Source organism: Gallus gallus, chromosome 4, assembly GCF_016699485.2.
Source record: "Gallus gallus isolate bGalGal1 chromosome 4, bGalGal1.mat.broiler.GRCg7b, whole genome shotgun sequence".
NCBI lineage: Eukaryota > Metazoa > Chordata > Aves > Galliformes > Phasianidae > Gallus > Gallus gallus.
This window is the reverse complement of record NC_052535.1, coordinates 64,927,548-64,951,159: the sequence shown is the minus strand read 5'-3', so window position 1 is coordinate 64,951,159 and position 23,612 is coordinate 64,927,548. Positions and strand designations below refer to the sequence as shown.

General features: G+C 48.1%; 1 protein-coding gene and 1 non-coding gene across 3 annotated transcripts in view; one reads left to right on the top strand and one right to left on the bottom strand.

Moving 5' to 3' along the window:
• Nucleotides 1-1,181: 1,181 nt before the first annotated feature.
• Nucleotides 1,182-2,745, bottom strand: LOC100857440. The gene is made up of 2 exons (XR_005859894.2): nt 2,584-2,745; nt 1,182-1,946 (listed from the first exon to the last, which is right to left on the bottom strand). It is a non-coding gene; the product is annotated as an arginine/serine-rich protein 45-like (transcript).
• A 413-nt stretch (nt 2,746-3,158) lies between these two features.
• Nucleotides 3,159-23,612, top strand: part of PDGFRA (platelet-derived growth factor receptor, alpha polypeptide) — a 34,555-nt gene continuing 14,101 nt past the window's right edge. The window contains exons 1-12 of one of the 2 annotated variants that reach the window (NM_204749.3): nt 3,159-3,333; nt 10,258-10,318; nt 11,523-11,837; nt 14,132-14,395; nt 15,098-15,228; nt 16,612-16,783; nt 16,887-17,076; nt 17,598-17,713; nt 18,208-18,334; nt 19,289-19,482; nt 19,904-19,998; nt 20,100-20,232. In NM_204749.3, the coding sequence (NP_990080.3) occupies nt 10,270-10,318; nt 11,523-11,837; nt 14,132-14,395; nt 15,098-15,228; nt 16,612-16,783; nt 16,887-17,076; nt 17,598-17,713; nt 18,208-18,334; nt 19,289-19,482; nt 19,904-19,998; nt 20,100-20,232 (1,786 nt within the window). In that variant the 5' untranslated portion in view covers nt 3,159-3,333; nt 10,258-10,269. Of the gene's footprint in view, nt 3,341-10,257; nt 10,319-11,522; nt 11,838-14,131; nt 14,396-15,097; nt 15,229-16,611; nt 16,784-16,886; nt 17,077-17,597; nt 17,714-18,207; nt 18,335-19,288; nt 19,483-19,903; nt 19,999-20,099; nt 20,233-23,612 lie in introns of both variants that reach the window. The other variant, XM_015285414.4, reaches the window with a different exon arrangement.

The window sequence follows — 23,612 nt, the reverse complement described above, 5'->3', positions numbered from 1 at the left end:
CCCTCCCTAATGCGGGGGGCGGGGGGCTGCCCGAGGGCGCTCCGCCGGTGCCCGCTCTCCCGGCCGGGCCGGGCCGCTCCTCTCGCGGGCTGCGGTGCCCCCTAGCGTCCTGCTGCACCCCTCCGCCGCATTGCTTCACCCTGAGCCGGGCTGGGAGCGGAGCAGCCTGTTTATTCTGCCCCAGCCTGAACGCCAGGGCGGGAGCAGAAGGAAAAACAAAGCCTGTTTCTTTTCTCTTTCTTTCTTTTTTTTTTTTCTTTTTTTTTTTTTTCTCTTTTTCCACCACAATGAATAAAGCCTTCCCCGGCTGTTTTGGCAACTTCGAATGTCAAGAGCCAAATGTAACACTGAAAGCAAAACAACTCGACGTCGCGGCAGCAGCGGCCTTAGTGGGAGCACAGTGGGCGCAGGGAACTACCTTAAACACCATGGAGTGAATCAAAATAAAGGTGGGGAGGGGAGGTTGGGGCCGGGGAGCTGCCTTTAGCTTCTTTTCTCCGGCTCCTGTCCGCCTGGAGATACCGGATCTCTGTTCCGCAGATCCAGACGATGCTCGAACCAACAGAATGGGGGAGCCGTGGAAAGAGTGAAAAAATAACCTCCCGATAAACTCCTGTGGATCGAGCATCCCCGGTGGGGCCGGAGCATCCCTGCGCCTTGCTCCCGTTTGTCCCAGGCGGCCCTGGAGGCTGCGTTCTCCTCCCTCCGTGATAGACGTGAGCACAGATTGGTAGTGACAAGAGAGGAGAGGCCGCCCGGCTTCCTCCCTCTCTGGAGGTTCGACGGCTCTCTGCTCCAGGTTGGAGCTGCCCTGCACAGTACTGGGGTTCTCGCTTTGGTGAAAGTTCTGTTCGGGAAACGGGCGGGGGTGGAGCGGGCCGCCCCGTCGGGGCCCATCGGCGCTGCGAGGCCGGAGAGAGCCCCTGGGTGCCGGGCAGACAGAGGGAGCGGCCCCAGCGCGGGCGCCGCGGTGCTGTTCGGAGCGTGCGGCTCCCATCTGTTGCCACATAAACACGCGCTCCGGGCTGCCTGATGCGGCAGCACGTCGGGGGAGGAGGGGAGAGCAGAGGGGGCTGCCGTGCTGAGAATCCCCCCGCCCCCAGCCTGTCCTCTCGGTAACCCCGCGCCTCCTGGACGGGACCCCCCTGCGCCTCACGGGGCGGGAGGCAGCGCTCGGGAGCCTTCCCCGGGGGTCTGTGTTAAATAATGCCATAGCCCTCCTAGCCCTCCTGCGCGGGACCAACCCGTAGGCACCGCCGCCAGACGGACGGGACCGAGGCGGGCGGCGGAGGGTCCCGACCACCCCTTTCCGCTGCAGTGGTGGACGTGGGGGAGCCCCGTCGGGGGAAGGAGCACGGCCGACTCCGGCCCGGCCTGGCGGGCCGCTTTGCCAGACCCAACTTCCATTTTTTCTTTTTCTCTCTGTTTTTTCTTTCTTTCTTTCTTTTTTTTTTTTCTCGCTCTCGTGAGATCCCACATGGAAACCGTTAACGAATGCTCGATAATGATCACGACAAAGGTATTATTCAAATGAGGCAGGTAATTGCAACCAGAAGGCGCCTTCTTCCCTTCCTTTTGCTCTTTCCTTTACCGAGAGCGCCCTTCGCATCGCATCCGATCCCGGCGATGCTCCATCGGGGATCGCCCCACCCGTACGGCCGCGGGGTCTCCGCGGGGCTCCCGGGCGCTGCCCACGGCCGCATCCCCGCCGGTGCTCGAAGCCCTCGGGGCTCCACGGATGGGACTTTTCCTCCTCAAATTCCAGGGTCGGGCTGCTGCGTGTGTTCGCCCCCAGGCAGAGAATCTCCGGGTGTACCGGTTTGTTTTTCTCCTTATTTTCCCCCTATGCTTTTGATTCACTCGCAGCGTTGTTTATTCACAAGCATTCCGGTATCCTGTTAGCATTCCGAGCAGAAGCCGCTCGCAGATCCGACTCCGATGGTTTCCTGCAGAAACATGTGGAAGCAATAGCGGGGACGTGAGCTCCCCCAAGCAGGGGAAGCCCCGGAGCGCAGCGTGCCCGAGGCCGGCACCCCTTGAGCCGCACCGGGGGGCTCGGCCCCGGCCTCGGCGCACACGTCGGGGATGGCGGCCTCGGTTTTGCTCTCGTTACATTCGGGGCACCTTCGCTTCGGAGGCTGAGCCTTAGGATAGGACGGAGAAAACCCTCCGCATCCCGTCGCTGCAAATTGAGGATCGAATTTTGTTTAACGTTAAACGGGAAAAAAAAAAAAAGATAAAGAAGCGTCAGACGGAGAGCAAGAGGCGGGCGAAGCCCCGGGGCTCAGCTCCGATGCCCTCCGTCCCCGGGGAGGCCGGGGCGAGCCGTGCTCGGGGCAGCACTGCCCTCTGCCCGCAGCCGCCGCATCGCCGCGCTCGGTGCCCGCGGGAGGAGCGGCTCCCGCTTATCGCCCGCAGAGAGGGGCTCGGCCGGACCCGGCGGGGATCAAAGCTCTCCCCGAGCGGCCTCAGACGGGACGGGCTCTGTAGGCGAGGAGCGAACCAAAGACGGAGAGGAGAAGAGCTGTCCCGGTCCCGTCGGAATATCAGGGCTCGGGACGGCCGGCTCCCGGCGGCGGTTACCTCTCGTCGTGGCTCCCACTCATACCCACGAGGGCTCCGTCTCGCCCCCCGTGTCTCAGTGCCTCCTGCTCCCGTGCCTCGCACCGTCCGCCCGCTCCGTCCCGAACCCCCGCTCCGCCGCGTACAAAGGACACGAGGAAGCCGCCAATTCGTTTCCAGCTCAAACCAACCGGCCGCAGCCTCACACGGTGCCACCGGGCCCGCCCCGCCGTCCCGGAGGGTGCGAGGAGGAAGGCTCATTCATGAAACGGGGAGCACTCGGAGTTTACATGTAACTCTTTTTTTTTTTTTTTTTTTTTTTCCCTCTCTTATAGATTTTTTTTTCCCCCGCTCAGTGCAAAACGCTCACATTCCCCCTCCCTCCCCCTCGCCTCTGCCATATGGCGGCCGCCCCCTCCCCTGCGAGGCCGGGGAAGGCTGGAGGCTGAGGCTGTCCCCCTGCCTGCGTAAGAGCCTCCGCCCGCGGGGCCGGGGGCGCGGGCCGAGCCGGGGCGGCTCTTATTGTGAAGGGGCCGGAGGGGGCTTCATTTCCTGACAGCTATTTACTTAAAGCAAATGATTAGTTTTGGAAGGATGGACTATAACATTGAATCAATTACGGGACGCGGGTTGTGAGACCATTGCAGTCGGAGCCGGAGGGAGGGCGAGCGGGAGGGAGCGCGCCTGAGCGGGGAGAGTCACAAAAGCCGTGGACATATTTTGGATATTTTACAATCTGCGGGACGGGATCTGCGCGTTATAAAGGAGGAGGTAAGAGGTGAGGAGCAGTTTTCCCACCTTTTATTTTGTCTGGTTTTATTTTTTCCTTCCTCCGGTTGATTTTTTTTCTTCTCTCTTTCTCTCTCTCTCTCTCTCTTTTTTTCCCCCCTCCCCACGTATTTATTTGTCGGTGTTTCATTTTCCCCCGACGCTCTGTCCAAGCGCGGCTGAGCCGGGTGCCTTCCGCGGAGCTGCGGGCGCTGCCGGCTCCGGGACCGCGGGCCGTCGGGGCGCGGCGGCGGCTGCGGCGGGGCGAGAGGCGCGGGCAGCGTTAATGACAAACACATTGGGACACGCGGCGGGGCCACCGCGCCGCATTCCTGCCGCCGCGGCTCCGCGGGCAGCGGCCGTGCGCGCCTCGGGGGGTCGGGGGGACGCGCCCCGAAGTGAGGCGGGGGCGCGCCCAGAGTTCTCCCGCTTCTCGCATCCGCACCTCTGCCCTCGCTTCCTTCACCCGCTCCCTTCCCCCATCCTTTGTTTTTCACCACCTCGGATCTCCCCTTCCCCATCTCGCCCCCCCCCGGCCCATTCCCCCGATTCCCTCGACGGGACGCGCACGGCCCCAACCGCCCCATCCCCGTCCCCGCGCGCCCCGTCTATTTTACACGTCTCAGCGGAAAGGAAGATGCTGAATTGGGGCAGGACGGGTACCTGGAGCCCTTCCAGCTTCCATTCCGCTCTCGCAACGGAACCGTCGCCGCCCCGCCGGACGGCCGAAGCCCACCGCCCCTCACCCCGGGGGTTCGAAGTCTTTGCGGCCACCGTTTGGATTTTTGGAGCGCGGAGCTGTGGAGCTGCCAGCCGATGCCAGCCTGGAGTCCCCTGGAAAAGTCCTGGGAGCGAGTAGGAAATGGCTTTTTGGCTGGCTGCGGCGTTGCTCAACATTTTTGGACGGATACCCAGCAGCCCAGGAGCCGTTCCAGAGAACAGGACTCGGACTGCTTTTTCTGGAGCGAGCAGCGACAGACCCAACGAGGCTGCAGCAGCACCCGCCGCGGGGGGTTCCCTCTGCCCCAGCCCCCTTCCAGCGCCCCTCGACGGCATTTTCGGCGCGATTCTCGCAAACGCTCCGGCGTCTGGAGCCCGCCGCTTCACGCCCCGAGCACCGCTTCGGGACGGCCGGGGACAGGCGGAGCCGTCCCGGGACCGCGGACGTGACTCTCCGGGCCGGGGCACAGCGCCCGTCCCCCGGGGGCGCGGGGGGTCCGTGCTTCTCCTGACGGAGCGCGCCGGAGAAGGAGCGCAGCACACCTCGGGGCAGGAAAACACGACTCCGTTTGCCCCTCTCCTTACCATCCCGTCCCGCTTTGCTTTTTTCTAGTTACCTCGTGTTAAAAAACAAAACAAAACAAAACAAAAAATGCTCCGGCTTGGCAAAGGCTTTCCTATTGTTTCCTGCACAAACAGCTCAGCGGCCGGAGTTACCGTATTTGCAAGGTCCGCTCGGTGTCCCCGCAGCCTTTGATCCACAGCAGCTTCAGCAGAGAGCGGGGAGCTCAGGGAGCTCGGGGACACCCCGCTACCCGCCCCCTCGGGGACCACTCGAGCTCCCTGCGGGCGGAGGGAGGGAAAGCCCCGAGAATGGGGGCTGGAAAGTGTGAACCCACCCCGTTCTGGCTGGCTGAGGGCCCCCGCTGGGTCCCCACTGGGGGACGGTGGGAGGTCGGTTATTCCACGTCTCGCTGCTGTTGCCTCCTTTCGCTACAGCTCCCTCAGCTGATGCGGCTCAGGGGAGTGGGGACACCGTGCGGCACCCCGGAAAAAGGAGGATACCTCAGCATCTCTCTGCGCTGGTGTGGAGCCCAGCACTGGTCTGGATGGGGCCAGAGACGGGAGCAAAACAAGTAGATGAGCGTCAACGGTCCCTCCCTCATTGGTGGATCAAAATCCCAGCTGCGGAGATCTGATTTGTAACTCGGGATCTAGCAGCTATAAAGCAAGATCATCCAGCGAGGCTCTTCTATTTCACTTTCCAGTTAACAAAAGAGCTCTGTAGAGCCCTCAGCTAAACAGCAGTTTAGCCAACCTCGACGCATGAGATAAAAAAGGTTTGGAAAAAAAACAAAACGAGACTGCACAAAGCAGTGGGATTTAGGAGTCCGCAAGCAAAGCGGCTCTCCCAGCCTGCAGGCGGGCTGCCCTGCTGCAGAATGAGCCCGTTGTCCCAATGCTCTGAGGCACCACGGGCAGAAGCTTCGTGGTGCAGCACCCGGGGCCATCTTTGCCATTTGTTGGTGTATTGGAGACCTTCATGTGGCTGTGAGAGGAATCTGCAGGTATTGGGTTTCAGGAAAGCAGAAAGTAATGAATATTTTAAACGAATACATCTCCATGGTACCTCAGCATCAAGCTGGGATCTGAGTACCATTTATATAGATAGAAAAAGGCTTGCGCAGCTCAGACCTCATTGCTTATTTCCAATGGTACCAATTGGTCTAAAAATGGGCAGAATGGATAACCTTATGGAAACCTCCCCTCGCTCGTATCCTTAGGTCATCGTGGCCAAAATGGCATCACTCTTGTGTATCAACACTACAAATTTCGTTGGGATGTATTTGCTTCCCTCATCTTAAAGACTAAGGTATAGTTTCTGAGAGGTCATTTTTCTGGTGCTGGCAAAAATTGCTGGTAATTTCAAAGAAACAAGCAAGTAAGCAAGCCGTCCTGTCTCTCCCTCTTGCCTTGCTCTCCTGCTTGACTCATCTCTTGCATGTCAGTAAGGCTTTGTATGTACGCCCAAGGGGAAAGCTTGCAATGGTGAGGCTTCCCGGCTTCTGTGGTAGGCAAAAATTGATTGGCTTTTCCACGCAGTGCTTCTGAGCACCTAAACTGGGATCTGAGGGGTTCTGTGAAGTTCCTGAGCCCGAAAACCTCAGTGAGATGCATTCCTTGGAAGTGCCTGTCACGTCTGTCTGCTGGGACTGTCTAGAAAGTCCTTTCTGTAAATCCAAATGTTGAGAATTGCTCTCCACTGTCATTTCCTAGTCCAAGTGGATTCTGTCCCCATGGGTTAGGCTGAAGGGCTGGGGCTCACCAGGAGACTCCCAGGGTGCCAGCCCTCTCTAGGTATCCTGCAGAGTGCTAAGATGCTGTAGGAGCCCAGCAGGGGCTCAGCTTGGTGTGTGGTTGTTCCCACATAGCTCAGAAGGGACATGCAGGCTATGCTAGAGGCAAACATTTGCAGAGGGTTGTGAAATGACCTCGCTTTTAGGAGAACATTCATGCCAGATTTTTCAAACAAGAAATTATCTTGCATTGTTTTTGTCTTTGCCCAATGAAACCTTCAGATCCTCCTGTTTGCGCTGCAGGGCTTCTCTGCTCTTGCAGAGAACTGAATGTGTAACCTGGGAACTGCAAACCAAGAGAAGTTTCAGGAGGTCCCGACTGAATATTTACATTCAACCAGTGGTATACCACCACATATACAACCACAGGGAGGGAACATTCTCCTCTTTTCTTGGGCCGGCCATGGCTCCTGCTGGAAGAGATTTCCCAGAAGGACAGATTGCTACTCAGACAAAACCTCCCCTGAAATTACCCAGCCATCTCACAACAAGGATAATCACATCGTGACGTGCCAAGATATGCAACTCACTTACCATTGTATAATTTATGTAAAGCAAGAGAGACTTCTTTTTTCCCCTCCAAAGAAGAAAAATCGTCACATTCGCATGAAATTAAGATATAAGGACTTTGTTGGTGTAGGAGATCTGGTTTGGGTTCCAGCTGCTGAGCTGGAGACCAGCGTCTCCTTCTGCTTGATGCGAGATTTGGTTTGTCAACGTGGATCAACATTGCCATCGCGTGGAGGAAAGGATGATCTGCAGCGATTCGGTAGCGGACAGGAAATGAGTTCTGTTGTCTCCGGGCTCCTGGTAAACGGGACGGCTTTCTGTCCTGAATGAGCTCTTTGTTTGATTTACTGCAGTGTATATCAAACTGCAGTATGATATATGCAGTACATATATATATATATATATACTGCTGTGTCTTTTTACTTCACCGTCGTGCTGTCCCTCTAGGTCATGCAGAACAATCGCCTAGGAGTATCATCACCTTTTAAACGCATCTTTCCATCAGCTTCCTGGATATCGATTTTACTTTGCCCTCTGCTTGGCAGTCAATGAAATCCTCCCTGGCAGAAAGCCAGCGCTTGGCGGCGAGAATTCAGAAGATTGACTCCTTGCTGATAAAAGTTCTTCTGATGTTCTTTTCCTGACTTCTTTCTTTCTTTTCTTTTTTTTTTTTTATCATTAAAGCACACAGCAGAGATACCGGCTTTACAGCCAGTTCCTTCTGAAGCCCGGTGATTAGGGCAGATGCGATGATTGCTTTACCCTGGGCAATCAGCCTCCACTCCCGTGAGCACAGCAAACCTCTCGTGGCATCATCGCGCTTTCACTGTGTGATCCCAGACTTTTAACATGTTCAAGCCAGGCACAGAATCAAGGTTGGCTCAAGCTTACATTGCACGGGCACTGGCAGTACTCGCATAAATCTATGGCTTCACCAAGATGACAGCAACTCTCCGTTTGATGTGGTGATGCTAGAAATGGAACCTGGTGTGTTTACTCGGGGCTGAGATGTGGGTAATTTAGGACGAGGAGGGTTTCCCTGCCGTGAAGAAGGTGAAAAAGCCAAATAAGTGCAGGAAAAATAAAGGCGGCGTTGGTAAATAATCAACAAATGCTAAGCATCTCTGCTTGGAGTGGGAATGAGGAAACAGTCTTTTGCCCAAAACAGAGGTGTTAATTGTGCCTATGCTAAAGTGTGATTTTGACATGCCCGAGGCTGGTGCACGAGGTAATTTAATCCAGGTCAAACAGACGTTGAGTATGGATGGTGGTGAGTCCTTAGTGGGCGATTCTGTCTTTTATGGTGAATAAATATTGCACCGGGTTTTGCTGAGATTAACGGCTCAGTGGGGCAAGATCAAAAGTATGGATCCAGAAAGAATAGCCTGCTGGGAAATGCAAGTTCAGTCAATTCTTGTGTATTTTAAGCTGTGAGGGTAGACTGAGGCACTCAGCTCTTACTGAATGCTATGGCAGTCCAACTAAGAACGTAGATTCCAAGTAGCACACTGGAAATGCCATCACCTGCACTCAAACCAGGTTGATCACAGAGCTGCAGTCCTCACACAGCTTTACAGCAGTGTAAGTCTGCTTCAGCAGGGCTTCTGCAGGTCTGTGTGCCAAAGATGAGTTAGCTTTGCGTTTCCTCTCACTGTACTGCATCTCTTGCATTGAATAGCCTGGAAAAACATTACAACCTGGGGAGAGAGATCTGCTCTTTTCTGACAGAAAGGGCAGAAGGAAAATTGGTAGATAGTGGGGTAATGTTGTCTTGTGAATCTTGCTTTGGAGCTCAGGAATCAGACCAATAAGGCCAACTATGGGAATTCTTTACACATTTACAGTGGGTTACTTTATCAGAAAAAAAAAATATTGCAAGATATAAATGTGGTAAAGATTGAGTAAAGGGGCTGAAATGAAGGAACTCTTTGATATCGGAGAATCTGCTATCAACGGGAGACAGACACATAAACACATGGCAATTATTGCTAATGGAAGAATGGGGCAAAACAGCTCGTCTCTGTTGGAATGTTGTCAGCTGAATTTCCGAGGTTGTTTCGACGTGTTTGGGGGACTGGTGTTTTGTAAGTCTTCTAATTCTGCTCCTGAGAGACCTTTCAGTTTGATCGGAGTGTCAGATACTTTTTGCTATGCAAAGGAGCACCGCCTGCACCGCACATTGCAGGAGGAAAGAAGGACTGGTTCAGAAACACCCCTTGGCATACTGCAATCATTTTGCTCCCATCTGGCGTTGGCATCGCTTTAATGACTGAATGCACCTATGTGCTTTCCTGTCTCAGAACGGAGGAGCAGAATAGCAGAGGCTGAATTCAAGTTCTCTGGGACCTTTGAAAAGCAGTCTCTGCTTTGACACATCATCCTTTATTTCACCCCTTGGTCTGTGTTTCAGTTTAGGGGTTCTTCCGTACAGTCTTTCCTAAGTGTATGTTGGATTTGGGCCTAATCCAGTTACTACTAACATCGAGAAAAGTCTCCATTGATCTCAGTGGAAGCAGGGGTTGCAGGAGCTGCTCACAGTCTGCTTGAGGTCTCTGAGTAGAAATAGGATCAGACTGCACAGAAATTACAGCGGTGCTTGTTGCCCTGGATGCCTCTTCACAGCTGATGCTTTATGACTATTTGTTTGGAAGCTGAAATTATCACGTACGATGTATGGCTCTTCACACTGCCGAGGAGAAGAGCCGCTCAGTGATGGCAGTGCAGGCCTGCAGTCTGTTGGGTATTTATTCCACCAGAGGATGTTGGCGTGTGTTCTGAATAGCATGTCTCTCAATCAAGGGAATTCTTGCTAAACAAGCAATAAACACTATTGTCTTGTATTGTATTCCGTAAGCTATATATATACATGTGTACAATGGTAAGACAAAAATATCACTCACAACTGCAAGATTTATAATAAAAGTAGGTTTTAAATATACATTTTTTCCCCCCCAAAGAAAGCTGCAAGCAGCAAAAAAGTCAGATGCCTACAGCATCCAGCCATTGTACCCGTACCAGCTTCAACCCCGCATCAGGGCAGGGTGTTTCTTAGGGCTCCGTGCTGGATGCCGTGGCAGTCAGCAGGCTGTATGCAGGCTGTTAGCTGTGAGTGCCAGCTCTGGGCTCTGCTTCCAGAATTCAGGAGTGGGGTGGGCCAGAATGGGCGAGGAGCAGAGGTTGTGGTGCCTTGGCCGTATCACCAGTACCACGTAGCCCCATGCACAACACTGAGCTGCGTGTGCCAGTGGGGTCCCAGGGACGTGCCTGCCTTTAGCAGCGAGGGATCCTGCAGGCTGTTGTAGGTATTAACTGGCTCCCTGTTGCCTTCTTTCTGTTTCAGCTGTTGCTCGCTATGGGTACTCCCCCAAGGACGTTCCTGATCCTGGGATGTTTTCTCACAGGTAATATTCCTCACTCCTCTAAGCCATCCCTGCTCCTCCGTAAACCCATGTTTAAGTTTCCCTTCGCTGTGTCCACGCTAACACACACCAAATGGCTGACCAGCCGCCTCCAGCTTCTATTTCTCTGCCCTTTATGTTGGTAGGCCAAGGGGAGGGAGGCAGAGGTCCAGCCTCTGGCCCTGCCATGCTCCGGAGCATCTCGGCACAGGCCAGGCTGTCTGTGTGGGCCCGGCACCCCCGTCCCCACCACAGAGCTGCCCACATCTGCAGGACGCATGGCGCTGGGAGGGGAGGGCAAGGCTTGCCACAGGGCTGCCAAATATAGAACGGGCCCTGCAGGCTCAGATAACACGTGCAGATGTGGGAAACTGGTTTCAAAGAACGTCTGGGCTCCCAGCGCTGGTTTGTTGTGCAGAGCTCACTTTCACACCGCTTCCCCGGTGAATTCCCCTTTCTTTTCCTTCAGGAGCTGTGGGTGTGGACCTTCTCATTTTCCTTCTGGGACTTGGCCCTGCCCCAGCCCACCTACAAATTACCTATGCTTGCAAATCTGATCACATAAACATAGATTGCATCTGAAGAGTGGTGCCACCTACAACATCTAGTTCAGCAAAATACAGTTTTATTTGGCCGTAAACCCTCTGTACGCTTTGGCTAGAGGTAGACCCGATGCACAAACCTTGGATCCAAGCCCCCGCTCCAGCCCTCTGCAGAAATAGATGCCAGATGTAAAACGCAGGTGTTGGCTTTGGGAAGAGGTTTCTAACTTTCGATTGTGAGCTTACTCAAAAATTGTTTGACTGCTGACTTCCTGACCGTGTTGCACGGGGCTGCCCTCCAGCCCAGCCCTGCAGTGCCCACGAACCAGCAGCTGGGGCAAAAAAAACAGTGCCCACAGCTGGGCAGGAAGCCGAGGTGTGGACTGGGAGCCTTCTCTAACCTCACCCTCTGTCTTTCACCTCTGGGTTTGCCAAACAGAACGTTGCAAACAAACACTCCTTGCTTAGCATTTCAAAGGGAGGCAGGCCATTTGCCCTCAGCTGGGAACAGCTCTGGCTTTTAACAAGGGCAAATTTCCTGGGGTGTCAGCACGTCTGAAATGGCCATAAAGGTGCCTGCTCTGGGCCCACACTGCCTCCTCTCCCATCCCTGTGCTGAGGATGGGCTGTGTGCTCATGTGTTCTTTATTTGTGTCTTTTTCCAGGACCGCTCCTAACACTTTGCCAGCTTCCTCTGCCGACTATTGTTCCCAATAGAAATGAGATGGTTGTACAGCTGAATTCCAATTTCACACTCAAATGCTCTGGAGACAGCGAAGTGAGCTGGCAGTACCCAGTGACCGAGGGAAGCCACAGGATAGACATCAGACACGAGGAGAACAACAGTGGCCTCTTCGTGACAGTGCTTGAAGTCGGAAATGCCTCAGCCGCTCACACGGGCATGTATGTTTGCTATTATAACCACACGCAAGTGGAGGATGGGGAAGTCGAGGGGAAGGACATCTACATCTATGTGCCTGGTAAGTGGGGGTGCCACGGCCCTCCTCAGGGTCGGATGGGAGGGCTGCCCTGTAGGTGTTCGCGGGAGGAGTATTGCTGGGGGCAGCTTGCCCAGCGAATGGAAGGAAATGACCTCTGAGCTGCTCCCTAACATGTAAATTGAGACCAGCACCTCTGAGTCTATAGAAACATCCTTCTTTCTTTATACTGGTTTTCAAGTTTTTGGTGGAAGCTTCGGTTCTCAAGAAGGATGAATTTGGAGTTATACAGCATAACTGGTCCATTCACAGGTGACTTTGGTGGATGTTCTGGGATGTGTGCTGGCCAAACTAGTGCCATGCCAGACACTGAAGCAGTCACCAGCTGGGGAAGGCCATTTCATGTTCTTCACTTAATTTAAATTGAGAATAAGGGGAAGCTCACATGTGCACAGGGCCCAGAAAGCATAAAGCAGCAGAGCTGTCTTGAGGTGGCTGTTTTAAGTGAGGCTGAAGCAAGAAATGCTGCTGTTGGCCAACAATCTTGCTGAGGCAAGATTAAAAATATGGTGTTTCCATACAGCATTTCATGCCGTACATTTCATGCAGCACCTGGTAATTTTCATGGCAACCACAGCCTTCCTAGTCCCTGTGCCACCATTCTCTGTAGTGGTGGAAAATCTGTTGGACCCAGAAGATATGACATCCTTTCTTTCCAGAATTTGCTATCACCAGCTTTGCCCTTTCACTCCCTTCTTCTGGCTGGAAATTCCTTTGTAGGATTTCCACGCTATCCATCAAATAAAAATGATTTTCTTTTCCTGTGACTGTGATAGGCACCGCAGAGAGCTGCAGCTGGCTGCCTGGCAAAGCACTGAGTATTTCCTCGGCGTTCAGAGGATGAGTGGCAGAAGAGCAGGGCCGGAGGAGTCCAAGCTATGATGATTGCAGTAAATAGTTTGAGCAGGAAATGAAGGAGAAAAGAAGGGATTGTAGATAATCCTGCAAAACTTATTTCAGTTTTAGAGGAGATGATGTCTGAAACTGCAAGGAGAATTGTGGAAGGGTAAAAGGGCAGGAAAGCATAATGAGGCTTTTTTAAGGCTATTTTGAAGTGGTATTAAGTTTTTGCAGTTCATGATGTGTGATTTGAATGCAGTGATTCTTCCAAGACTTTCTCTACGCTTCCCACAATAAACTTAAAACATTTGTATTCATTTTTGAAGTAGGAAGAGGTTTCAGGCTTTGGCACGTGCATTTCAATTTCCAACCAGGTCTATCCATACCGCCAAAAGATTTTGTTGTTAAGTAGGCTTGTAATTCACCTAGTAAAAGGATACAGAGGCAAGAGACAGAAGACTTCCCCAAGAAGGGGTTTTTTTTGGTTTGATTTTGAAGAGCGTGTAGATTTCAGCCTACCACATATGCAAGGCAGAGACGCCCTGTAATTTTTTCCACTCACCAAACATGAAGATGTCATCAATGCAGAAACATATCCTTTTCTCCAAATTACAGAGAATGATTCTGTTTCCACTATAAACTGTCTTTACAATTGTTTTTCCTGCAATGAATTAGGAGGGCAATGGGTGGCAGCAACCCACTTTGGCCAGGGAAGATTACTTTGAGACTTCACACAATATCCTAGTTTCACTAAAAGCACAGAGACAACTAAACTAGGTGAATCTTGTCTCTGTTTCAAATTAAGTCAGGAAAATGAATACATGGATTTGGCAGCGTGTTTGGGATAGAGGGCTGTGTTTGGACTATTGCTACAAAGAGCCTGCCAGTGCAGCATAAATACTATTGTTGGAGGGATTTGTATTGCTGTTTATTAAATTTCATTATAAAGCTTTGCACAGAAGCTTCAGGCTAGCGAGGATTATTTGTTTATTCCGAATGGCCAAGTGCAGATAATTTGAGGGCTCTGCTTTTTATGTTTGATATGTTATGCAATTATATTTTGAACTTAGTCTTTGGACTGGCCGGATAGGAAAGCTGGCATGTATTTTGTTGACTTTAAAAGAACTAAAATTACCAGGTGTTTGTTTGCTTTTTTATGGTTGAATACCATAGTCTGAAAACCACACACTGTGACCATAATTAACTGTGTCTCATAACTGCAATGTTAGATATGTTAGAAATGCATGAAGAGATGCACCCTGAAGTATTTTTGATGAAATTGTGACTTTAACGCTGTTAGCCATATAAGCAACACCAAAACTGATTTCTACTGTACTAATTTCAGTTAAGTCCTATACATAGTTATTGACATCCAATTCCTCTACATGGACTTCAAAAAAACAAGGTGATGTAAACCTATCTTTTATTTCTTACAGACCCAGACATGCCTTTCGTTCCTTCCTTACCAGAAGACCAGTTCATCCTAGTAGAAGAAGGTGATCCCACTGTTATCCCTTGTCGGACAAGTGACCCAAGTGCTGAAGTGACTTTAGTTAACAGTTTAGACAAGCCTGTCTATGCTTTCTATGACAGCAAACAGGGCTTCGTAGGGAACTTCCTTGCAGGACCATACACATGCAAAACAATGGTTAAAGGCGTGGAGTTCAAGTCCGATGAGTTCCTCATCTATATTTTAAGAGGTATTTATTTATTTTCACTTGGAAAAAAAAATAACAACCTGAGAAATAATGTGTAGGCCAGTTTCTTTGTCATATATAAGAGCTACATTAGCACTAGCATCATGGGGTTACATCAGATACATCTCTGATGGTGAACTCCTTGCTGCTGCAGCTATATTGATAGTCACTTAGTTCCTAGCTTGCTTAGCAATTGCATACAATTCTCATGAGAATAAGATGTCTTGAACTTTATCTCCTCTCTCAAATGTTTGCAGAAATCTTTTGTAATCCACGTGTTTTCATCCAGTTTGCTGAAACGTAACTTAGAAGCCTGACACTTCCCAGTAGTTTCAAATCGTAGGATTTTGGATAGTCAGGGAAAAAAAAAGATTCAAATATTCTGAGGCTGTGGTTTTATTGACAGGAGGTAGATTTTCAAATATAGTTACTGATCAGCAAATGAGAGATTACTTTTATACTGTGTGCCTTCTGAAGGGTGCATTTGAGATAGGAACTGAAATTTTAGGCAATGGATCATTTCTTAATTGAATTGGTTAAACTTAATGCCTCTACACTTAATGCTTTAAATACACAGTGTTTATATCAGTGTAAATCAGCAGTACTTTCATTGAGTTTTCCGTGCTATCCTTCTGCAGTGAAATCACACGATGTGAACGCCGCATGCTGTTCTAAACTAAATTGGCACTCTCTCTCTTCTCTTAGCTACTTCACAGCTGCCGGTTGAAATTGAAGCTCTGAAAACTGTCTACAAAACAGGCGAGACCATCGTAGTAACTTGTGTGGTCTTTGACAATGAGGTGGTTAATTTACAGTGGAATTATCCCGGGAAAGTGGTAAATCTCTCTCTAATGTTTTTTTGTGTGTGTGTGTTTGTGTTTGTTTGGATGTTTATAGTTACTTATTAGGAAGAAGGGGGGGTCGGAAATAATCTCTGTTCTGAATGAGGACGGCTGAGGAAAAAAAACCAAACTGATTTATTTTACTTTCAGGGTACCACAAAAGAAAGCGGTATCAAAAGTTAGAGTATTGTTAGTAAGTATGCAAAGCATGAGAGGAAGGTGAGGTGTGACTGGGAGCCCATGCACAGAGGGGAGGAATGCTGCCTCTCAGGTCTTGTGCTGGCTCAGAAAAAGCAGTGTTGTGGAAACAGAAAGATCTAGGAGTGTGTCAGACATCTGCACACAGTGCTACTGCTGAGGCTGTGAATCTCTAAAATAGCTCTCTTAAATCCTGGATTCTTCAGCATAATATAGAATGATGGGCAATCAAGTTCAGAGCCTTAGTTGCGTCTTGTGCCAGGGTAAATTAAATGACTCTTACAGTCAGTGTAACTATTCACTAAAGAGAACTTTCAAACAAAAAAAGAACATATGAGAAAAGATGTTGTAAGAAAGCCATAAAACTTTGAGACAACCTCAGAACTCTTCAAACCTGCTTAACATCTTTATTGAGTGAAATTTGGTTAGTGTCCCTGTCAGTGGAAGACTCCAGAGCATCCCATATAAAAACCTGGTAACTCAGGGCATGGAGCAGTAGAAATGACTGCCTGATTGTGATCCCAAATGGCAGCTTTTATTTGAGTGAATTAAGATCCCAAAAGAATAAATGATGTGAGATTTTGTTCTGTTTTCTACATTAAACATTAAAGCCTCTGCTATATGCCATCTTTCAAAACTATCTGCAAAATGTTTTTTATTCTAGCCTCCCGTGGTTGACCATTCTCACCATCCTTACTCTTGCAGGATTCTTCTCCTTACCAATAAATTATTCTTGTTTTGAGAACAGGGAGGACAAAGCATCTAATAAACGGTTACTTTTTGTCTGGTGGAGGGGATAAAACTTCACCCTTCCTTAGGGGAACGAAAGAAAGAAAACTCAAAAAATGTCCCTCAGCTTTTCTATCTGAGGAGAGGGTAGCAGAATCAGTGACATGCACTTTCAGGCTGCTCACCCAAAGTTTGCATGATATTTTGTTTCATATTAACAAAATATGAGCTCTCAATCCCTTCATCGGTCTGTGGCTGCCCCCAGAAGGACATTATTTTTATAGACAGACCTGTGGCTTCAAAATACATCCCTGATTGAATAAACAATTCTTCTGGCATACAAGGTTCAGATAGTTGCTCTTGCTCCAGTGGCATCTCAAATCCTCAATTTTCAGCTTATTTACTTAAGTAAGGTTGTTTTTTTTTTTTTTTTCCTTCTCCAAACTACAGAAAGAAAAAGGTCTGATAAAACTTGATGATATCAAAGTCCCATCACAGAAGTTGGTTTACACGTTGACCATACCTGACGCATCAGTGAAAGACACAGGGGATTATGAATGTACTGCCCGACATGCAACCAAGGAGGTTAAGGAAAATAAGAAAGTAGTCATTACAGTTCATGGTATAGTCTGATTTCAGTGTCCAAAAATTATTAATGTGTTGGAAAACACTCTTCTTGAAAAATGCTGCGCAGCATTGTTCATGCATGGCTTTTTCATTTACAGACAAAGGGTTCATTCATCTAGAGCCTCAATTTAGCCCTTTGGAAGCTGTCAATCTACATGAAGTCAAAAATTTTGTCGTCGATGTGCAGGCGTACCCCGCTCCAAAAATGTACTGGTTGAAGGATAATGTGACTCTGATTGAAAACCTTACTGAGATTGTTACTAGTTCAAACAGAGTCCAGGAAACACGGTAAAAATACTCTTATGAATCTTACTTTGCCACGATGGCTTGAGTGTTTCTCCCCTAGAAACCTGAGAACTTCTGCTTTCTCTTTCCACTGCGGTTTGTTGCTTCTTCCTCAATAACATTTAAAAATCCTATGTTTTCTGCTCTAGAGGGTAATGCCTTAATAACATTAACATCTCCAAACCATACAAATCTTGGATTCTGGGTACTAACCCTCTTCAGTCTCTCCAAGAAATCTTCACTCCAATCATCTTTAGCTATTTCCGAAAACATCGCATTCTTCGTTGGAGCCAAGCAGAATCTAGTAGAACTCACTTCTTTCTTGGTTGTGTTTTGGTAACTGTTTACTGTTTGAACAACGATTTTAGTGCAAAGGCATGCCAGAAATGCTGAGTGTCAGCACATTATAATGTCCGTGTATCCAGATTATATGTTGCACTGAAGTAGATTTTTTATGCCTGCTTTAAACATACAAACAAAATGTAAACATACAAAAATACAAACCAGAACTGTCATTTCTGCAGGTTTCAAAGTGTACTAAAATTGATCCGGGCCAAGGAAGAAGACAGTGGGTACTATACTTTGGTTGCTGAAAATGAAGATGAGATTAAGAGATACACCTTCTCGTTGCTAATACAAGGTAAGGGCTCCCAAAGCCTTCCTCACCAGAACTGATGGGCCACAGCATGCATTTGATCCACTTATGCATGGGGTCAACAACGAGTACTGGATTGCCTGGGCTATGAAGATAAGAGGAGTGTGAACTGGGCTGTCTGGAGCGGTGCATGTGTGCTGAGTCCTCACAGCTCTTGTACTCTAATCCTGGCTTTGACTTCTGCACTGGCCTTGTGCCAGAAAGAAACTTTATCCTCCTGTCTAAGTTATTCCAGCTGACAGCAGGAACGATAACTCATTTAGCATGACATGAGGACGTGGCATACACACAGCGCTTTCTTTTCATGGCTCTAGCCTGGGATACCCCATGTTCCTCAGCAGACAGAGACCTCCTGGCCAAGTGGCTCTAGCTGCCACTAAGGTGTCAGACAAACAATACCTGCCCTGCTTTGTTTGAAATTTCAGGCTGCTTTCTTAGACCCTGTTGAATGTTTTAACAAATTCCTGACTCCTTTCCAGTTCCAGCCTTGATCTTAGACCTCATGGACGACCACCAAGGCTCTGCTGGCAGGCAGACGGTGAGGTGCTTGGCTGAAGGTACCCCGCTTCCTGATGTGGAATGGTTGGTTTGCAAGGACATTAAAAAGTAAGAAGAGGAGCTTTGTTGTCTAAAACATGACTGCTTTGTTCTTGGCTAGCTTAACATTATTAGTTATCGTACCATGTTTTCCTCATCAAGGGCCAGTAAGCCATAATTCTGATGTCTTTTCAGAGACACACTGCTTATATTTTGAGAGGTTTTCAGTACCCTTCCTAGTGATTATGGCCTATAGAAGAATACACAATGCATCCATTTAACTTTGATAAAAGTTTTGTGTTCAATAATTGAATATAGTAGACCTTAAAGCTACCTGTCCCTCCATTCTGTGGGCTCCTGCTACTTCACAGGTAGCTCAGATGCCTCATTAACACTCTTGTATGCTTCTAAATTTTCACTTGAACTATTTCCCCCCAGATTATAACTTTCACCTTCTAAGATTTCTAGACATATGTAGTAATGATTCCTGGTTTTGCTGGTTCTAGACTGTTTCCTTCTGTAGCTGTTGGGAACTGCTGAGCTCTCCCCAGGAGTCTGTATACGCCAAGGAAAAGGAGACTAAACATGAAAGGAGGCTAGGAGCCCTGGGACCTCCCAGCTGTGCTCCACTCCCATTGCACTAAAATCTTCTCCTGCCACCTGGGACAGTTGTCCTCTTAGCCCTGCCCCAGGAAGCCTTTTATGGCATGAAATATTCAGGTAGAAGTAGAGATCCATCCACTGCTATAACTCTACAGGATACTCAGTAGCACCAAGATCTATCTCTGCTGGACCCACTGGGCTATGTTATCAAATTTTCAAAGTGTCAGCAATAATCAGGACCAGAAGGCTGATTATTCCAATGAAAGAACAATGCAGGCTTTTCACAGAGGTGGTCTTAAGCATTTCTGGTCTTTAAAATTATAATTGACAGAAGAAAGGCATAGGAAAAATGATTCCTACTGTGGTGACTCTTTATCCACACCTACCCCCAACACGTGTTTCCACTGTTACTCTCTGCAGATGCAGCAATGACACTTCCTGGACTCTTCTGACTAACAATATCTCTGATATACACATGGAAGCCCACCTGGATGAGAGGAATATGGTGGAAAGCCAGGTGACCTTCCAGAAGGTAGAAGAAACCCTGGCTGTGAGATGTGTAGCAAGAAACGACCTTGGAGCTGTTACTCGGGAACTGAAACTTGTGGCTCCCAGTGAGTTTGCCTTGTCCTTCTGTGAGATTACAGCAGCCAGCTTGACCTCCCATTAACACACCTCATTTTAGTCTATAAGAAAGCTTAGTAGATAAAAACATAAACTGCTGCAAATAAAAATAAATGAAAATGGGTTTTATTCACCCAGGAATATATGAGAATGAGGCATTTTACAGGTCTTTCTTTATGGCATATCTGATTCATTTTATCATTTTATCATGATTGGTCATGAGGTGTTCTTCTAAACAAAGAAGACAGTATAGCTCTGACCTCAGAGAGGCTTTACAGTTACCAGTCGCAGGTGCTCTTTCCACGTCTGTAGGACGTGGGATCTACAAAGGTGTGGGAGATGGGTGTCTTGTGCATGTGTCATGTTTTGATGGCTCAGGAGGAAAATATGGCCTGTCTTTTTACTCCACAGCCTTGCGATCAGAACTGACGGTGGCTGCTGCTGTCTTAGTACTGCTGGTGATTGTGATAATTTCACTGATTGTCCTGGTCATCATCTGGAAACAGGTAATCTAGAAAGAAGTATTTCAGTTTGGATGCTGAGCCCTGTTGGGTTTTGATCTCAAGTCAGATATAAGACTAATGATTACATTCAATATGCTTTGCAGAAGCCAAGATATGAGATAAGATGGAGAGTCATTGAGTCTATCAGCCCCGATGGCCATGAATACATTTATGTGGACCCAATGCAGCTACCTTATGACTCCAGATGGGAGTTTCCTCGAGATGGGTTAGTGCTTGGTAAGTTTCCTCGTGGCCATGGAAGCCAGAGTCTCTCTTTATCTGTTTTCCATCGTTCTCCTTCCATTTCCCCTTCTTCTGCATTGGTGTCAGCCTCTAGCAACTTGTGTCAGTGTTTCCTACACCTTCATTCCAGCACTGCAGTGCTCCAGATGAGCAGTACCCATCTCAACATGTCTTAAGTGGCCCTTGACAGAGTTAAATTCCAGCTCCAACAGTCACTGCTGCTAAGACACCCACGAGAAGTGAATCAGTATTTTTAATTTGCAAGACATTTATGTTTATGTGGAGAGGCCAAGGGAAACCTGCAAGTAGTTATATAGTTTTATTAGAAATATTTTTTAAATTATTAATCCATGATGTGCATATAAAATTGCTGAGTAACTGCATAATGTGTTTTTGTGCCTACTGCCCTTCTTCCTTCCGCCTTTGCTTTCTTGTTTTGTTGTCCCTGCGTTAGAGTTCATACAGAATTCAGCTAACCGGCCCGATTTGTCGCTTACATCAGTTGAAACTGTAGTGATTATAAACAATTTTAATGTTCTATCCAGAGAGTGCTTTAAATGCACGAATCAGCCCCCTCTTGGAGGTGTCAGTGCATCAAGCTGCATACAAAAAATGCAGGAGAAGAGAACTGAAGGGAGATTTTTTGTTTGATGTTGTTTATAGAATGCATTCCCCTGCTGTATTTCTCCTTGCCCCACCACAGAGAAAGAATTGATGCTAATTCTTAAAAGAAGAGGCACAATTTTTTTCTGGCTCAGGAATGACTTCCTCTGATTAAATTCGTGTTGCTAATTGAAAACTAGGAGAGGGTGAATGTTTAATGGAATTATTTTATTACAACTCAGACTTTAATTATCTGCCTAAATAGGATTTGTCAGATCTGAGTTAACAGACCACCGCTGTGACTTTGTCTCCCTCTGACTCATGAGCACCAGTCTCCTTCAGTGCTTTCCTGTTTACAAGTACATTCATGACAATCAGAGCTTTAAACACTGGTGCTGCGTGTCCCGTTAACAAACGGTACTACTCAAGCATTCTTCTTGACATGGTTAACATTTCTCTGCTGGCATTTTTGCCTTTTTAAATGTTTCCTATCAGGCTGATGAGGACCTGTTTTGTTTCTGGGTCTGATAATTCTGGTCTGTGTGGGTTTTCCCTTATTGAAATGGAAGATGGCAGCAAAGGAATCACACCTTTAACTCAAGGAGGCTCTGAAGGAGAATGAAAAAACATTTTGGCTCATTCAGATGAGTGCTTCCCACTCTAGCTGAGTAAGCCAGCTGGTATTTATTTGTGTATATGGTTTTTCTTTCCTTTTTTTTCCAGCTAGTAGTGCCTGGAGTGTAGAGCAGCATTAAATGCCAACTCTGAATGTTGTCTGGCTGGAGTTTCAATTAATAAATTAGAGTTACATTGCACTTTTCCCTTTGCTATCCCCTCTCCACTGTGTGTGCAGTACTCTGCTATTTAAAACACCCAGCAGCCAGCACAGGACTGGGAGATGTGCAACAACAAGAAATTGGATAATACAGTGAGCTTTTTGTGTGCCTGCTCATCCTCCTTCAGCTGAGGAGGCAGAGAGCAGGGCCCTGTGAGGAGAGGGACCTGAGTGCTGTGGGATCTCAGGGTTTTTGGGATGGCAGTAGTGGCTGCTGAGTTGCTTCCATCACTTCCTAACAAACAACCTGTTTGTCACAGTGCACTTCATAAAATGAAATACTGGTCTAATAGATAGAATCAGACCCATCTCCATTTGCAGCTTGCAAAAGGCAAGTTAAGGTTCAAGGTTTATAGCATTTGGGGATGTGGTACCTAATTTCTCATGAGTCTAGAAGCTGAGTATAGATTATAAAGCATGTTTGGCTTTTGGTATTTGTCAAGAAAGTTATGGTTCGGTATGGAGTGAATCCAAGTGTAATTTTAGCCAAAGAGCAGCCTGGTTGAGAACACTGTGCTTGGGACTTCATATTTGTAGGCGTGTCCTCTAGATCAGAAACATGGCACCTCTGCACTGTTCTCAGCAGACACTGCAGACCTGGGCAGAGGTTGGACTGAAATTAGCTCTCACCCCGAGTACCATTCCTCCAGAAGCTTCAGGAGCTTGGAAGTGATGCAGTCTGCACAACATCCCTGTCACAGAGAAGCAATCCTGTTCCTCCAGCAGGGAGATCCCAGTCGTGCCTTTATACCAAGAATAATAAATACACGATTTAATTTTGGTCTGTGCTGAAGGCCTGGACATCCAGAAAGTGATGGAGCTGGTTGCATTACAGATGTTTCCAACTTGTGAGCAGTCAGCTCCCACCTGGCTCTGAATTTCAAGTGCAGAACAGATGGGATGTGCGTGGAGAGGGGTGAAAAGGGGAATAGCAGTAATAGCTCCCTGTCACTCCGGAAGCGCTCCCCCCGCCTCTGAATGCACTCAGGCTGGGCCGAGGGACGGGAGGGAGATGCGTGTTTCATGGTTTGGGGAGGAATTGGCTCGTGAAGACAAGAAGATCAAGGAGCATCAGCAAACGCGATCACTTTCTGAAGGGCTGCATCCTGCCATGTGGCTCCCAGATTTTCGGGCTGAAAAATTTCAGGGGCCAAATTTCAGGTTGTTTGAATTAGTCTGAAATTTAGTGGGAAGATTTCTCACATCCTGGCTGACTGGAAAGAATAACCTTTGGAGCATAGGAATCTTGAGAAGAAACGGCATGATCTTCGTGTGCATGACAAACTACACTGTCATGATCTTGGAGAGGTTCTTAGCTGTAACCCGTTTAAGCACGCACCATTTCTTGTGCTTGCTAATGATGTAGATATTTATTTTCAGCTGGAAACTTTTTTCCTGAAGAGTGTATGCAATAAAAGTATGGGCTGTAGCCTTAGGATAACAGAAACATGTGGTATTGCATGCCAGGTAACACCTTCAGATGTGTAAAAGGCAGAAAGTTCAAACTGCAAGTGAACATCATAGACAAAATGCCATTTATCTCCACAATAAAAAGCCCTATATGATCTCCTCATGTTGGAAGTTAAAAAACAAAGAAATGAAATGAAAGAGCTCACTGGGAATATGAAAATGCCCTGGCATCTGGAGCTCATAGAGGGGCTTGTTCACTGAATAAATGTTGCCTTAATGAACTTGCTGTCCAATATGGAATCAATGAATTCTAGTATTTTGGATTATGTTTGTGCACTTCATACTTCTCTATAATTCTGCTCCATCTATACACAATTCTTCTGCACGCTGCATCCATAATAGAAGACAGGATATCATAATCAAAACTTTTTGTCTAAATTGATTTGTGAGAAGAGTAAATGTGTGTAAACATTAGCTGTTTCATCATAGCACTTGGAAATTTGCAATAAAATTTATTCAACCAGAT